This window comes from Octopus bimaculoides, chromosome 14 (genome assembly GCF_001194135.2).
Source record: "Octopus bimaculoides isolate UCB-OBI-ISO-001 chromosome 14, ASM119413v2, whole genome shotgun sequence".
NCBI classification, from domain to species: Eukaryota; Metazoa; Mollusca; class Cephalopoda; order Octopoda; family Octopodidae; genus Octopus; species Octopus bimaculoides.
Genome location: NC_068994.1, coordinates 25,428,055 through 25,444,987, shown reverse-complemented (window position 1 = coordinate 25,444,987; position 16,933 = coordinate 25,428,055). Strand labels below are relative to the sequence as shown.

At 36.3% G+C, this 16,933-nt stretch overlaps 1 protein-coding gene across 2 annotated transcripts in view; it reads left to right on the top strand.

The window, feature by feature from the left end:
* The window catches only part of LOC106879926 (exocyst complex component 4), a 268,982-nt gene that overhangs the window by 60,077 nt on the left and 191,972 nt on the right, over window positions 1–16,933 (top strand). For both annotated transcript variants that reach the window (XR_008265483.1, XM_052972782.1), the window contains exons 11-14: window positions 466–540; window positions 4,158–4,295; window positions 5,266–5,337; window positions 11,421–11,505. Coding sequence is in view for 1 of the 2 variants with exons in the window: in XM_052972782.1 (XP_052828742.1) it covers window positions 466–540; window positions 4,158–4,295; window positions 5,266–5,337; window positions 11,421–11,505 (370 nt within the window). In the remaining variant the exon portion in view is untranslated. The remainder of the gene's footprint in view (window positions 1–465; window positions 541–4,157; window positions 4,296–5,265; window positions 5,338–11,420; window positions 11,506–16,933) is intronic.

Sequence of the window (16,933 nt, the reverse complement as noted above, 5' to 3'; positions counted from 1 at the left end):
TGGTATTATTAATCATTATTATTATTATTATTGGTGTTATTATTATTATTATTAGTAGTAGTAGTATTAGTATTATTATTAGTGTTGTTATTATTAAGGCAGTTTGAGCTGACAGAATCATTAGCATACTGGGCTAAATGCTTAGCAGCATTTTGTGTCTTTATGCTCTGAATTCAAATTCTGCCAAGGTTAGCTTTGCTTTTCATTCTTTTGGGGTTGATAAAATAAGTACCAGTAGAGCACTGGGGTTGCTATAATAAGTACCAGTAGAGCACTGGGGTTGCTATAATAGCCTGTCTCCTACCCCTATATTTCAGGCCTTGTGCTTATGATAGAAAGAACTACTACTACTACTACTACTACTACTACTACTACTACTACTACTACTACTACTACTACTACTACTACTATTATTATTTGTAATTTCTTCTTTAATAAAATAAAGGATTCTAATGATATTTTCAGGCATCTGGTGCACCTCTCCGCTCTGACCAACTACTCTATGATATGGTGGATATTTGGTCAAAGATTCAGGCTGTGGTAAGTTAATAAAAGAAGTGTGTGTATGAACTTCCGATCAAATAGATAACGAAGGAAGTGTACATGTACTTCTGACTTTTTGGATAACAAAAGACATGTATATGTATGCGCTTTTTTCTTCTTTTCTTGTATTGGCTTTGCAAGTGAAGATTTACAGAGGGGATATGTATATCTGTTGCAGGCTTGCTGATACCTAGCAAGTTCAATTCAGGACAGACAGGCATGACTGCATGGGGAGACAGGTTGGTTGTAGCATCCTAGTTTTTCTTCTTTGTCTTTTGTATGCAGTGGTGGTCCTGCAAGTATCTTCAAAGGAGGCCCAGAAGACAGTGAGGCACCAGGCTTTACAGTTAGTGGCAAGAACAGATCACTGGTAGTGATCAATGTGGCTGGTGTCAAAGGATTTCTTTAAGGAATCTTTGTATCTTTTCTTTGGAGCTCTTTTATCTCGGTGACTAGAGGAGAATTCACTGTACAGCATGATCTTGGGAAGTCAATAATCCTCCATTCAGGTAATGTGTCCTGCCCAGCATAACTGTGTCCTCAGTAGAGTTGCTTCGATGCTGGTGACCTTTACCTGTACTTGGACTTAAAAGTTGTATGTGATCCAGAGTCCAGCATGTTGTTCAGACAGAAGGACACTTTTTCCAGGCAAGGCCTCTATCTTGAAGTGGTAGTCAGAGTACTTTCAAACTCTCCTCAGTGCCAATCACTCAGTCCAAAACTTAGGAGTATTTCATATCCCACTCATCATTTGAAATCAGAGCAGAACAAAATTTTCTCTCCCACAGACAACTTTGGTTGTCTGTGGGAGGGCAGTAAAAGTGGACAGACTCCCACCTGAGACCTGGAAGGTTGGTGGTCCAGCACTCCACTCTAGACTCCACTAGCAATTTTCCAAGGATTTTTGTGATGTCAGTCATCGTCATCTTGTACAAAAACAAAGAACAAGGCGGTGAAAGTCTGTCTGTGACAGCTATGTATATACTACTGACCAAATATATAACAAAGGAAGTGTCAAAAGATGTGCGTGTATATATATATATATATATATATATATATATATATATATATATATATATATCATCATCATCATCATCATCATCGTTTAACGTCCGCTTTCCATGCTAGCATGGGTTGGACGATTTGACTGAGGACTGGTGAAACCGGATGGCAACACCAGGCTCCAGTCTAATTTGGCAGAGTTTCTACAGCTGGATGCCCTTCCTAACGCCAACCACTCAGAGAGTGTAGTGGGTGCTTTTACGTGTCACCCGCACGAAAAATATATATATATATATGTATGTATGTATTACTGACTAAATAGGTAACAATAAGAAGTGTATATGTATGCACTACTGAGGAAGTAGATAACAAAGAAAGTGTATATGTACTACTACTGACTAAGCTATAAAAAGTAGTTATGCAGTTAAGAAATTCACTTCCTCATTGTATAGTTGTGGGTTTGATCCTATTGTGTGATACCTTGGGTATATGTCTTTAACTGTAACCTCAAATTGACCAATAGAATTTAGTAGACTGAAACTTTGAAAGCTCGTCATCATCATCATCATCATCATCATCATCATCGTTTAACGTCTGCTTTCCATGCTGGCATGGGTTGGACAGTTTGACTGCGGAATATTGAGCCAGATGGCTGCACCAGACTCCAATCTGATCTGGCAGAGTTTCTACAGCTGGATGCCTTTCCTAATGCCAACCACTCCATGAGTGTAGTGGGTACTTTTATGTATATTCATATGCCTGTGTTTATGTTTGCTAGTGTAAACAAGTGTATCAAATTGCATTGCTTGTTAAAATTGTAATCTAGCAATTTGATAGAGATCAGTAAAATGAGTACTGGGATTGATATGATTAACTGGTGCCCCAGCATGACTGAAGTGCAGTGAATAAAGCTAGTAATAGAATAAAAGTATTTGCACATTACACCTGCACAAAATCTCTGACTTTTCAAATTAACCTCAATTCAGTGCATCAATTTAGTATTCTTTTTCACTGTAAATACCCTCGTTATTAAATACCAGAATGGCTGACATGACTTGTTCGTGATAATAAAATATTAATTTTTGAACTATTAACTTCACCTTTTGTTAAGAGAGAAAGGGTGTGTTTGTAATTTGCAAGAAGTGTTAAGTGATAGTGGAGTGTGATAGGAAATAGGTAATCTAAACATACAATGTCCAAAAATAAGATGATGATGATTGACTGTTCAAACTGATAGAAACGTATGATGTAGATATAAATATTCTAAAATAATGTTTCACCTCTGAAGATGTTGTCAGTAGTCTCAAGTATTATAATCTTATTCTTCTTTATTTCTATAATTCATTTTAGTTGTGTCATTAAGAGGAGGAAAGATAGCAACTATAACCATGTTGTGTGGGCTCTCTAAGACAGGGCAGCATTTATAATAATGTTTGTGAGGTGTCCAAGACAAGGCAGTATCTGTTTTGAGACTGTAAGTCTAAAAGGAGGGAAAACTGTCTGGGAATATCTTCTTCAAGCTAGAGACTTGGTCTGGATGCTTGCAACATTGTGGACTACAAAGGTCACCAAAGATGGTGGTATTAAATATTGTCAATCACCCAAAAACAGGAGCAGTCCATCCAACAAGCTCCTACATTTCATATTTCACTAACATGACTTGTATTCACCCAACACTATAATCAGGCAATCATGTCCAAGATGATAGTTCTCTTCCAGTGCCAATCATTGTTTTCTGTTAAAAGTTCATTGCCATGTGACCCTTGGTTTTCCTTGTCTTATTTTTTTTCCTGTTCCTATCCCCTTCACTGCTGTTTTTCGATGCTGATGATCTAGTTACTACAGAACATGACAGCTAGCCACATACATTTTTTTTTCTGGATCATACAGTCTTTGCAACAAGTATTTTTCTTTCTTAAGATGTTGATTTTGATATGTTTATTGTAAGAAATTCTCAGAATTTTCTTCAAGTACTTTTGGTGGAAGAAAAGCATCTCTTTGACGATTTTGCTGTTTTCTTTCATATTTCACTTGCGCATAGCATTGATGATAGTTCAGTGGTATTGTGCAAATAGATCTTGACATGGGTGCATTGTGTGTTTAAGAGCCAGAATCTGTACATTTGCTGAAATACGTTTTTCTTTTGTCTGTCTGATTCTGAATTTGAAGATATGATTGAAGGTTATTGTAGAGGAAGGTAAAATCTAGAAATGGAATAAAATAGTAGGTGTCTGAGGAAAGGTGAGGATGAGAAGAGAGAGTTTTATGTATTGGTGTTGAAATGTGTTTGGGAGTTATAGTAGTAAGACAGGCTAGAAGTAAGTAGGATGATTGAATGTGGTTTCTGAATGATAGAGGTGGATAAAGACATGATATTGTTATACATGTCACAAGAATGGTAAGCAATAGTGAAGTTTGGATGTGTGTATACATGACAATATGAGTGGGGAAAGTCCAATAGTGTGGGTATTTGCATGATTAGAGGAAATATGGGGAGCATTAGTGCCCAATTTGAAAGAGACACTTGTGTAGTAGGAGAACCATATGATTGTGAAGCAATCTCATTAAATATATAGCCATACCTACTTCTTAAAACAAATTCTTTGTTACAGCTACAACTGTTGCTAAGTGACTATCTTGACATTCAGAACAGTGCATCGTCACGGCAGAATGCCCCCAGCAATTTTGATGAGCCAAACACTGATATTGGTATGTATTTCTCCAAGAAGAAACCTACCAAACCCAAAAAGGTAAGCTGCAGATCTGTTTATCCAATTTTTGTGTGTTAGTGATAGATTTCCTGCTAAGGGAACAGTTTTGTCTTTTATTCAGTGACTTTGAAATTTACTTTTAAATGTATCTATGAAACTGAGGGTTGTGGAAGACATGATTTATTGCTTTCATATATGTTTAGTGGTTGTGATAGTGGTGATGATGATGTGTGTGTATTTCAAGAGAAAGAGAGAGAGAGATAGTTTGTAGTATTATGTGTACAGTAGAGTGTATGCTTGTATGTGTGAAGGTTGTGTGTGTACGTGTGGGTGTGTTTGATACTTATATGTACATGTGTCTTTGTGCATGCATGTATGTATTAGAATAGAGTAGTTTGGGTGAAGCAGTGTGTAATATTAAATTAGATAAAAACTTGTAAAAGCCAAAACAATGCAAAATGAAATACAACAGTGAACTACAAAAGTGAAGATGAGACAATAGTTAAAGTATTACTTGTATTTCTTCAATATTTTGGGTGTTGGACTCCTCCAGTACAAGATGGAATAAAGTTATTTTCATTGCTCAGATATGCAGGAGAAGGTAGTGACATGCACTAACTGGTGTTGTCATAATAGCCAGTCTGCTTTGTGTAGTTTTTATCTTTTTTTTAATGCTGGTTTCAGCTTATTAATTGGCAACAGACAAGAACTACATGAAGCAAATTGGCTATTACACCAACACCAGTCTGCACATGTTATACCCCCTCTCACATATCTGAGCAACAATAATAGCTTTATTCCATCACCCATGTCCTGATGAAGAGATCCTAATCTTGAAATATCAAAGAAATACAAATACAATGCAATTCAAGTGTTGTCTTCACTTTTGTATTTCATTTTGCATTGTTTCAGCATTAATAAATTTTTATTTGACTTGTTTGTATATATGCATATATGTGTGTGTGTACAAATACATACATGACTGTAAATTATTTGTTTCTATTTACAGTTGCCATTGTTCCGCTTCGATGCCTCCATCCATGCTTTGAGTACCAATAGTTACATTGAAGACCACAGACCTGTGAGTACCACTGTAACTGTTTACTCTCCCTCTTCTATCTTTGCATCATGTTAAACAAATATTACAAGAGATCAGAACTAGAAGAGAAGTTTCAGGTGTGGAAGCAAAGACTAGAATCGAAGGGCCTTAGAGTCAGCCTTGCTAAAACCAAAGTCCTAATAAGTAGGGAGGTAGAAAAAACACAAACCCCTTCAGGTAGATAGCCCTACTTAATCTGTAGAAAAGGCGTAGGTTGAAACTCTATAAGATGTACCCAGTGCAAGCTATGGACACATAAGAGGTGCAGCAATATCAAAGGAAGGTTAACCAGGAAGTTAGTTTTTGTATGTGGCAGATGTTCAGGAACAATAAACACTGTAAATGTGCAGAAAACAACTTCTGCCACATTCCAGGGAAAAAAAACTAGACGTAGTTGATAGCTTCCGCTATTTAGATGACCAAGTTAGTAGTGGGGAAGGGTGCGCTGACTGTGTAGCTGCTAGAATAAGATTAGCCTGGGCAAAGTTCAGAGAGCTCTTACCGCTGCTGGTAACAAAGGGTCTCTCTCTCAGAGTAAAAGGCAGACTGTATGATGCATGTGTACGAACAGCCATGCTACATGGCAGTGAAACATGGGCTGTGACTGCTGAGGACATGTGTAAGCTCGCAAGGAATGAAGCCAGTATGCTCCGATGGATGTGTAATGTCAGTGTGCATACTCGACAGAGTGTAAGTATCTTGAGAGAAAAGTTGAACCTAAGAAGCATCAGTTGTGGTGTGCAAGAGAGGCGATTGCGCTGGTATGGACATGTGACGAGAATGGATGAGGATAGCTGTTTGAAAAAGTGCCACACCCTAGCGGTTGAGGGAACCTGTGGAAGAGGCAGGGCCGAATTCTCAATGCACAATACCACAGGTGTTGAAAAAAATAATGAATATGCACTTGATTGAGCTGCAGCTCTGTCATGCCTTCTCTGGTTGTGGAGATGTTCTCAGGAATATACTCGTAGATTCAACTATTATCACCAGTGATGATTCTCAACATGAAGGATGCGTCATCAGCAGCATGCTAATGGAGATCTTGACAGACTTCGATGTGATGTTCTTTCTACTCAGTGGTCAGCAGGTAGAGAATAAACTTGGCAGAGACACGCAGCGTGTTCAATTCAGATGTTACAATTGCCTACAACAGACCAACATCAGCAATGTCATTGATTGTCCTCCAATGAACTCATGCACAAGCTGATAATTTCTTTCCACATTCCTAGGGGTGATGCTTGTGGTAAGTCTTCTAGATTGCTCATTGTCTTCCAGGGACAGTCTTCCATTTTTGAAGTGCCTGTGCCACTGGAAACATTGCATACAACTCATTGCCTCATTACTCTAAACTTGCTGAAGCATGTTCAATGTCTCTCAAGTTTAATGCAAAATTTCATGTTGGCTCTGTGTTCCAACTTCCTGTTCATGACAAAATCGCAGACTACAGCATACACATGATCACAAAAGCAACTTCACAACTTGCGAAGTAAATACAACGTCACTCAGCACAATGCCTCATGAAGGTCACTGCTAGCTCTCACTGCACACACAACTGTGTGCTACCATTTGTTGGTGCACTACTGAACTAGTCCAGGAACTTTTTGATACCACCGCATATGTTTCTATACAGTCATGGTAGAAAGTTAAAGACCACTCTACAATTTTTAATAAAATCTAGGTCACATTTTACAACAGGCAAATAGAATTTAGTAGTCACTTTAAAGCATTAGTTGTATTGAAGACATGTTTTCAGATTGAAAATGGACTATAAACTAATACTTTGTATGTTCACTTTTTGCCTAGATGCCTGTTTGAATATGCTGGATATAAGAGCATGTCTGTCAGTATTTCTGTTAAAGTTCTTTAATTCACATGTCCTTAATAGCTTCCACTAAGGCTTTTGTACTTGGTGGTTGTTTTCCTGCAACTTTGTTTTTTATGTATTCCCAGAAATTTTCAAGAAGATTTAAATCAGAGCTATTTCCAGACTTCTGTAATGTTGTATCTTGACCTTTTAAAGGTTTTCTTGCACAGTCATTGCTCTTTGAAAAAGAGCACCATGTATATGTTGCTCTTTAGCATTGTGAAATGGAGAGATGTGATAATATTATATCTTCTGGTTTAATATGAGCCAAGTTGAATAACATTAAGAGAATACAAAGAAAAGTTGAAGTTGGCTGCCACATTTATTCTGCTGCTAAAAGAGAATACAGCAAACTGGTATAACATGAATAATTCTGTCAAATAAAATACATAGGTTCATCATGCTTCTTGATGGTGTATGCAGGAAAAACACAAAACATGGTGTCGAGGAATTCTGCTAACATTTATCTCTTCACTGACTAAACTCAAAAACCATTCTTATTTAAAGCCACTTGTAGGCTCAAACAAACCATAATTTTTCTGTGGTGGGAGAAGGTCTGATTGAATGACTAAAAGCATCCAATTGGCACACACAAGAATGGTCTAGCAAACACTTGCAGAAAAAGCCTTGCAGGAACCAAAAAGGGACTATTTAAGGCTAAACAACTGACACTTTAACATCATGTCATTACAACTACCCTCCAACCAGAAAAATAACCATGAGGGAAAGATGTGAAAACAGCAAGAAAACTGGAATGAGAAAAAAAAAATCTAACAAATGGTCAGAACAAAAATGTACATGCAATCAAATAGAGAAAAAAGAATGAGTAAAAAAGGTATCCAATAAAAATGAAATGTGAAAATAGCCAAAAATTAAAAAAGAATAGCTGAAAATGGTTAAAGGCAGTTCAAAATGAGTCTTTAGAAAATATATAAGATAAAAAGTCAGTGGTAAACATAGTGTGTATGTAAGCTGTAATGAAAAAAATATGTTCACTTTGTTTTGACATGATTCACTGACTGATTTTTAATGTTGCTAGAAAGAGCTATTTTCTCCACATAAACCAAAAGGCATATGCATAAATTCAAAAAAGTGAAAAGGAGTAGATTTGGCAGTCTTTGATATGTTGGAAAGTTCAACAAGGATTTGGTTATAGTCTTGTACTAGATCAGTTTTAGAGAAAATGGAGCAGCTGCGTAAAAATGCAGAGAAGTTGTGGATATGAGGTATAGGATAATGGTCCGGAACTGTTATAGCATTCAGACAACGATAATCTCCACACAGGCACCAGTCTCCTGATTTCTTTAAAACAAGATACAACGGAGAAAACCAATTACTGTTGGAAGGACAAATTATTCCCAGGTTGAGCACATGACAGAATTCATTTTACGTGATTTTGAGTTTATCTGGGGCAAGGTGCCAGGGAGCGGAAACCACAGGGATCCCTTAGTGAAAATATGATGCATGACAGAATGTGCTGGAGATTTATTATGAAACACAGTTTGAGTTAACTTTGTAAACTTTGATAAAAGTTCACGAAAAACATTTGAAGGAGATGGAATAAAAAAATAGAGGACTAATAGTAGCAGGTCTTGAAGATGAACCCTGAGGAGAAAGAAGACTTTGTACATCTATTAGTCTCTTATTCCTCAAATCAACCAACAGATGGAGATGCTGTAAAAAGTCAGCACCAAGAATTGGGTATGGAAGTCAACAATAATAAATACCCATTGAAATGGTCTGCGAAGGTTGATGTCCAAGGTAAATGATCTTTCTCCATAGGTAAGAATAAGTGAATGGTTTACTGCCTGTAAAGTAATGGCAGATGGTTGGTATGAATCAGTTATAAAACTCATGGGCCAGACACTACATGCAGCACCAGTATCGACTAATAACTGTTGGTTAGAGTTGGCATTGTGGACATAAAGACGCAGCATTCTAATGACATATCCAGAGATGTAGCTGCAGTTAATCCCTGGGAATCATGCTTTCCTGTAGTTGCACTGAAGAAGGAAAAACACATAGTGAGATACACTTGTGAGCACACAGTCCATATTGTTGGTGATACCAACAATACTGCATTTTGCCTCTGTTAGAAGAACAAATTCGAGGGTGAGAAAAAGAATGATTTCATAGTCTTGAGCATGGAGAAATTGAAGGAAACTGCAGTCAAGAGGCTTGCTCAGTAAGCAGTTGGATCTTCCTGTTGTATTCTTTGCAGAAAAAAGGATAACTCCGTTGATAGAGAAGAAATGGTGGGAGAATTTTCAGTAAACTGTGAAGATGGAGAAGAAATGTCCATGATGCCATCAGCCATACTGCTGGGTAGAGCTATGCTCCTTGATGGTGGTCAGAATAGCTTGGACATTACTAGGGAGTTGAGAGAAAAATAACTGTTTTAGCATATCTTCTTCCATGGAATTACTTCCAGCCAAATCCTGCATCTGGCAAAGCAACTGCAAAGGATGCTTATTGTCTAGGGTTTCTTTATACATCAACTGATGGTAGCGTTTCTGCTTAGAAGAAGAAATACACCACAAAATTTCAGCTTTCATGGTTGGATACAATGGATTATGCACATTAGCTGTAATAACGTCTTTCACCCCACTGCTTAAGGCCGGAGGCAAAACACTGACCAATGAATGTGACTGTCATACATCAGAAGTGATATTATTGGCAGCAAAATTGGCCTCTAGCTGAGAAAATGAGATAGCCGAGTTGCCATTAAATGGAGGAGAAGCAAACAATGTTGCAGTTTGCAATGGTAATGTATTAGAAATTTCAGAATCAACAGGAGATTATGCCACACTGTGTTAGTTACCAGAAATAAATTGTACCAAAAAGAAAAATTGGTAGGTACTTAACTCAACAAATCCCAGTAGCAGATTTGACTGCCATGTCTCGTGAAAGGCAATGCAAACAACGCTATCTAAATATGGATGAAGTAGTAAGAAGTAATAAATGCATGTAAAAATGGTCTTGCAGTCTGTAGCTTGGAAAATGAAAAAAAAAAAAAAACCAGCTGAAACAGGTTTGAGGAGGAGTTTTCCAACCAGAAAAATGTCTTACATGTAAGGTGATGATGTTAAAACATAGAGACCAACAGTAATTGACAGGTATGACCAGTTTTGCTGTTAAAAAATATAAAAGATTTCTACAGGCATAACTGATGTAGTGGCACTACGTTAGATTGAAGATGGCATTAATCAGTAGCTGGACAAATATTGCTGCAAAAAGTCCTGAGTCAGGGTCACCAGTTTTAGCATTGTGGAATGGATGGATGTGGCTACAGCCTTGGTAATATTATATCTTCTGATTTAATATCAGTCAGGATGAATAACATTAAGAGAATACAAAGAAAAGTTGAAGTTGGCTGCCACATTTATTCTGCTGCTAAAAGAGAATACAGCAAACTGGTATAACATGAATAATTCTGTCAAATAAAATACATAGGTTCATCATGCTTCTTGATGGTGTATGCAGGAAAAACACATAACATGGTGTCGAGGAATTCTGCTAACATTTATCTCTTCACTGACTAAACTCAAAAACCATTCTTATTTAAAGCCACTTGTAGGCTCAAACAGACTACATTTTTTGCTGTGGTGGGAAAAGGTCTGATTGAATGACTTAAAGCATCCAATCGACAAGCACAAGAATGGTTATGCGGGAGCCAAAAAGGGACTGTTTAAGGCTAAACAATTAACACTTGAACATTGCACTGATACACATCCACGTATGCACATATGCATTTCCAGTTTGTCTTTCTACAGTTCCAGGTACTTCTGATCATTTATAGTTGTCCCAGAATCCAAGATATATGAACCAATGGCTCCAGACATGAAAACAGCACCTCAGATCATTAGACTGACTGAGTGTTTCATTGTTAATACTATATATTTTTCCTCGTATCTTTTTCCATGAGGCCTCCTGACATGATGCTGGCATACTAAAACCTGCAGCAGTGTTGATTCATCAGGAAGCATATCTTCAGTCCAATGTTTATGTCCTCAGAGGGTACATAAACACTCCATTAAGGCATTACTATTGCTGATGTATAATGTTTAGTAGCTGGGCATGAAAGGTTTTTGTCATTAATCTCCCTCTGTAATATATTTTAATTAAACTGATGTTAATTAAACCAGTTGCTTCATAATATATATTATCCTGGGTTAGTTAATTTGCATTTGTTTATTTGTAGACTGAATTAATTGGTGGAACAGATGGCCTGATGGAAAATGCTAAACACCAGTTTGTTTGCAAACCTGGAGCCCACAACATTACAGGTTTGATATTTTATTTTTCTCATTTCACTAGCACATTTACACTGTAGAGTGTGTTGCATGGATCCAGAACACAGTGTATGTTACAGGTTACATGACTTGGTGGTTGTTGTTCTATACACATTTGATCAGCTATATTTAGGTTATAGGGAAGTCTACCTGATTAAATGTGATTTTGAAGAGGTTACACAACACGTTTCACAGTTTTTCCATTTCCAGTGTCTTAACACCACTGTAGTTGCTATCTCACTTGCAACATCTTTTTTCAATTCTGCCTTAAGGCAAATTCTGATTTTTCACTCCTTGAATTTCTATTACATTAAGGATTTAATTGAGAAAGGGGTGTCAATAATGTTAACTGAAGTGATCCATAATGTCCTGCCTTTGGTGATGAAACTGACATTATTAAGGAGAGCTGGCAGAATTATTAGCACACTTGGCAAATTCTACTGAGGTTGACTTTGCCTTTTATCCTTTTGGGGTCTATAAAATAAATACCAGTTGAGTACTAAGGTTGATGTAACCAACTTGTCCCCCTCCAGCAATTGCTGGAATTGTGCCAAAATTTAAAAGCCATTATTATTATTGATATTTTAAAAGGATTGATGTAACTCTTCACAAAGGTAAACAGACAATGCAAGGTTTGAATGATATTTCGACAGCTTGCCTATCTTTGTCAAGTTCAAAATGAAAAGTGATACATAGAAATTCAAATTCAAAAGTTTGAACAAGGGTAACCTACATTCCACTTTGATGGAATGACATCATCAGTCTTCAATTTTCAATTTTACAATTGGCAAAAAGAAAAAGAAAGAAAAATTGTTATGTGACAAACTTATGGACACCAGGTTGAAAATTATGTCGGAAAATTTTCCTGAAATTCCAATACAACCAATGATTTTTTTCTCACAGGGAATTTCTAACATACAGTCCACACTGCACACTGTTCATTCATCACACTAGGAATAATTATTTTGTTATGCTGACCAATTTTTTTGGAGATATTTCTTACAGTTTCAACTTATCAGTACCACAGGAACTGACAACACAAGTAACAATGCTGTACTCACCACAAACATAATTCCTACAGTTCAACAAGTTCATATTACTAATCCCCAAGTTGGCACATATGATTGTGATCTTTTTGTCCTGGCATATGCATTTGAACTGGTCATTGGAAACTCTCCAGAGAAGTTTTTATTTGATCCATCAAAAATGCAAGCACATTTAAGATTTTGCCTCAACAACAATTAATTTGTTTCTTGCCCTTGTTCAAACTTTTGAATTTGAATTTCTATAATTTTGAATTTCTTTGTATCACTTTCCATTTTGAACTCAACAAAGACAGGCAAGCTGTTCAAACCAATAAAATATCTATTGCAATCACATCACTCTCTTCATATTCTCTATTATTATTATTATTATTAAGGTAAGCTGGCAGAATCATTAACGTGCCGAACAAAATGCTTTACAAAATTTTGTCCATCTTTACGTTATGTGTCCAAATTCTGCCAAGGTTAACCTTGACTTTCATCCTTCTGGGGTTGATGAAACAAATACCACTGAAATACTGGGGTTTATGTAATCAATTAGCTCCCTCACCCAAATTTGCAGGCCTTGTACCTTTAGTAGAAAGGATTATTATTATTGTTTTTATTAAGGCGGCAAGTTGGCAGAATTCTTAGCACACCAGACAAAATGATTAGCAGCATTTCATCCATCTATACATTCTGAGTTCAGATTCTGCCAAGGTTACCTTTGCTTTCATTTTGGGGTTGATAAAGAAGTAAAAGTTGAGCACTGTGGGGTCAATGTAATTGACTAGCCCTCTACCCCCAAACTACTGGCCTTGTGCCAAAATTTGAGCCCATTATCATTATTTCTAACATATACATATGGCCAGTTGATTGTATCAACTGAAGTACTTCAGTTGTAAATTTTTTATACTATATTGACTTTGGCAGGATTTGAACTTAGAATGTGATAACTAAATTACCACACAGTCTTTTGACTATTGCTATAGAGATTCTGTTAAATACCACCCTCTACTATTATGACAAACCAATGAAAAGCTTCTATCTGGTTGGTCGGCCTTCTAGAAATAGCAGCTAAATCTCCCTTATATCACACCTAACCATCTTAACCCCTTCAGTCATGGATAAAAAAGTAAAACTATTTTTTATTTATGTCTAAATACAAGTAAATAACATATATTGAGTAAATTTTTAAAGAATTCAGTATTCAATATGCTTAATTTTTGGCATGGATAAATAAAAATTTTGCTAACACTAGATAAAAAAATACTAATTTACTTACATCTGTGAGATTTGAGAAGATGCAGCCATCCTCTATGACTTGTGAGCAAACACTGAGTCAGAATCATGTGGTCTTGGTTATATGTTTTTTAGAGGTGTCCAAGGAATTGGTAACTGCAACTCAGCATAATTGTAATTTATATTTCTTTTGTAATTTATGCTGAAAAATTGTCTAATACATTGGATAAAGTCTCTGAAGGGAGGGATTAAGAAAGAAATAGACGCATTGGATAATGTAGTCTTAGATACACTATGTCTGACAAAAAGACGGGGTAATTGTAGCTGGAATGCCTCGAATCATAGTTCTGCTCTGGGATTAAAAAGTAACTGTGACTATTACGGGCATACCCTGCATTACAGCTACTAGTTACGAGATTTTGTACTTAGGGACATTGCAAAATATGACCATTAATTTTGGGACGTGGTCTGTAATTTCACACTTAGAGAAACTTTAGTAGTTTTAAATTGTTAACATTAAAGTAGAATAGTTTTAGTGAAGCTTTGTATGATATTACTTTAAAGAGATTTGTTGTGTAAGGTACAAAGTAAACTACAAATGGAAAAACAAAATAAAAAAAGAAGTTGCAGTTTTACCTTATATTTCTATATTAGCTCTATAACTCATTCTTCTGAACAGTGAGGGATAGAAAACTCATTGGTAGTTCCTTCATGTTGTTAATGGTTGGTCTCAGTTGGTTAATAAGGTGGGCATCCATGATTCTCAGATTGAACCTGTTGTGTTGAGTGGCTCTAATGAATACCTTAAAATCCTGGGTCTGACACTTTTTTAGGTGTCTTTTTTTTTTTGAAATATCTGTGCACACATGTTCTTTTATTCAAATGTGCACTTTCCTGGTGGTGCTCCAAATGTAGGATGCCCTACATTTACTGCATTTGTGTGTGTGTATATGTATATATATATATATATATATATATATATATATATACACACACATATAATTGTTGAAGAGGACAACAAACATTAAGGCAAGGTAAACATCTCAAGTTATATGCAATATTATTACTGGAAAAAATTCAAAGACTTACAGCTGTTTCTGGACAAATAGGGAAAATGAGAATGGTATATATTGATGAGATGACGACATCTCATTAATTTATACCATTCTCTTTTTCCTTATTTGTTTCTGATGATGGAATATCCCATACTCGGGGACATCCAGAAACAGCTGTAAGACTTTGAATTTTTTCCAGTAATAATATTGCATATAACTTGAGATGTTTACCTTGCCTTAATGTTTGTTGTCCTCTTTAACAATTATATATCTGCTGCATCGGATATCTACAATGGCTCCATAACTACTGTCTTGGCTATAACCTTGAAGCCCTAGTAATCCGTTACAGCACTTACCTAGCGTACCTAATCACTTAGATCACCTGTGAACTAAACCTCCATACTTTGTGTGTGAATATATATATATATATATATATATATATAATAGGACAATCAATTAGTTGTCATAATAAAAGTCAGAGTTTCGGATGCCAGGGCTGAAGTCTGCTCCGGTATCTCATCAGTTATTAAGACAAAAACGCTATGAAAAAAACTGTTAAATAAAGGAAAGTTACTCTAATAGGCATGGAGAAAGTAAAACTTCATTCATAGAATGTGCGTATATATACATATACATACACACATCCACACACATGTGTATATATATATATATACATACTCACATACACACATATATATCTATACATATGTAAACATACACACATATACATGCATACACGTGCCCATGCACGCATCATTGTTCATGTATACATCTCGATATGCACATATACATCTCTATATGCATATTTATAGATAAATTCCTCTATTTACATAATATCGAGGTCTCATTCATTCTTTTGTTTGTCATATTATTATAATTAAGATATTATATATATATATATATATATATATATATATATATATATATGTGACAATTATTTGGTAGCCATGATAAAACTCCGAGTTTCGGATGTCTGGGCAGAAACCTATGCCGCCATCTCTTCAGTTTGACCATCAAAAAAAATGCTATGAAAATGACCGTTAAACAAAGGGAAATTACTGTATGATTGACTGTTATTAACACAAAAGAGCTATTAGAATGATCGTTAAGTGAAGGGTGGGAGTAAAGGTAAGGGAGTGAAAATGTCTATAGTATTTGCATAAGCGCACCAGTCCATACATACACATGCACGCCTGCACACCCATGTACATGCGCCTATATGTATATCCTCAGCCACCCTCACTTGAAACACCCACATGCTCACCCACACATTCGCCAAAAAGTATATACATACCTGCATACACGCTCACACACGTGCGCAACACGCTCGCATACATACACATGTGTATATATGCATGTGCACAAGAAAAAACAAGGCTAAAGGCAAAATACAGAAAATGTGTCAAAAAGCAATAAGAGTAAAACACGTCTACATACGCACATTCTTGCATGCATGCACGCACACACACATCTATATATGCACGTACCCGCACACACATTTTTTCTGTATTTTGCCTTTAGCCCTGTTTTTTCTTGTGCACATGCGTATATAGACATGTGTATGAACCTTTTTTTGCGCGCGCGTGTGTACGTGTGCGAGCGTGTTGCGCACGTGTGTGTGTGTGCGAGCGTGTATGCGGGTATGTATATATATTTTGGTGAATGTGTGGGTGAGCATGTGTGTGTTTCAAGTGAGGGTGGATGAGGATATACATTTAGGTGCATGTACGTGGGTGTGCGGACGTGCATGTGCATGTATGGATTGGTGCGCTTACGCAAATACTATGGACATTTTTACTCCCTTACCTTACCTTCACTTAGCGGTCATTCTAATAGCTCTTTTGTCTTAATAATGGTCAATCACACAGTAATTTCCCTTTGTTTAACGGTCATTTCCATAGCATTTTTTTTTGATGGCCAAATAACTGAAGATATGGCAGCGTGGGTTTCCGCCCCAACATCCGAAACTCTGAGTTTTATCATGGCTACCGAATAATTGTCACATATTATTTACAGATAAATCTCTCTATTTACATAATATTGAGGTCTCTTTCTTTCTTTTGTTGTCTTATCTTTTCTATCAAAATATATATGAATATATAT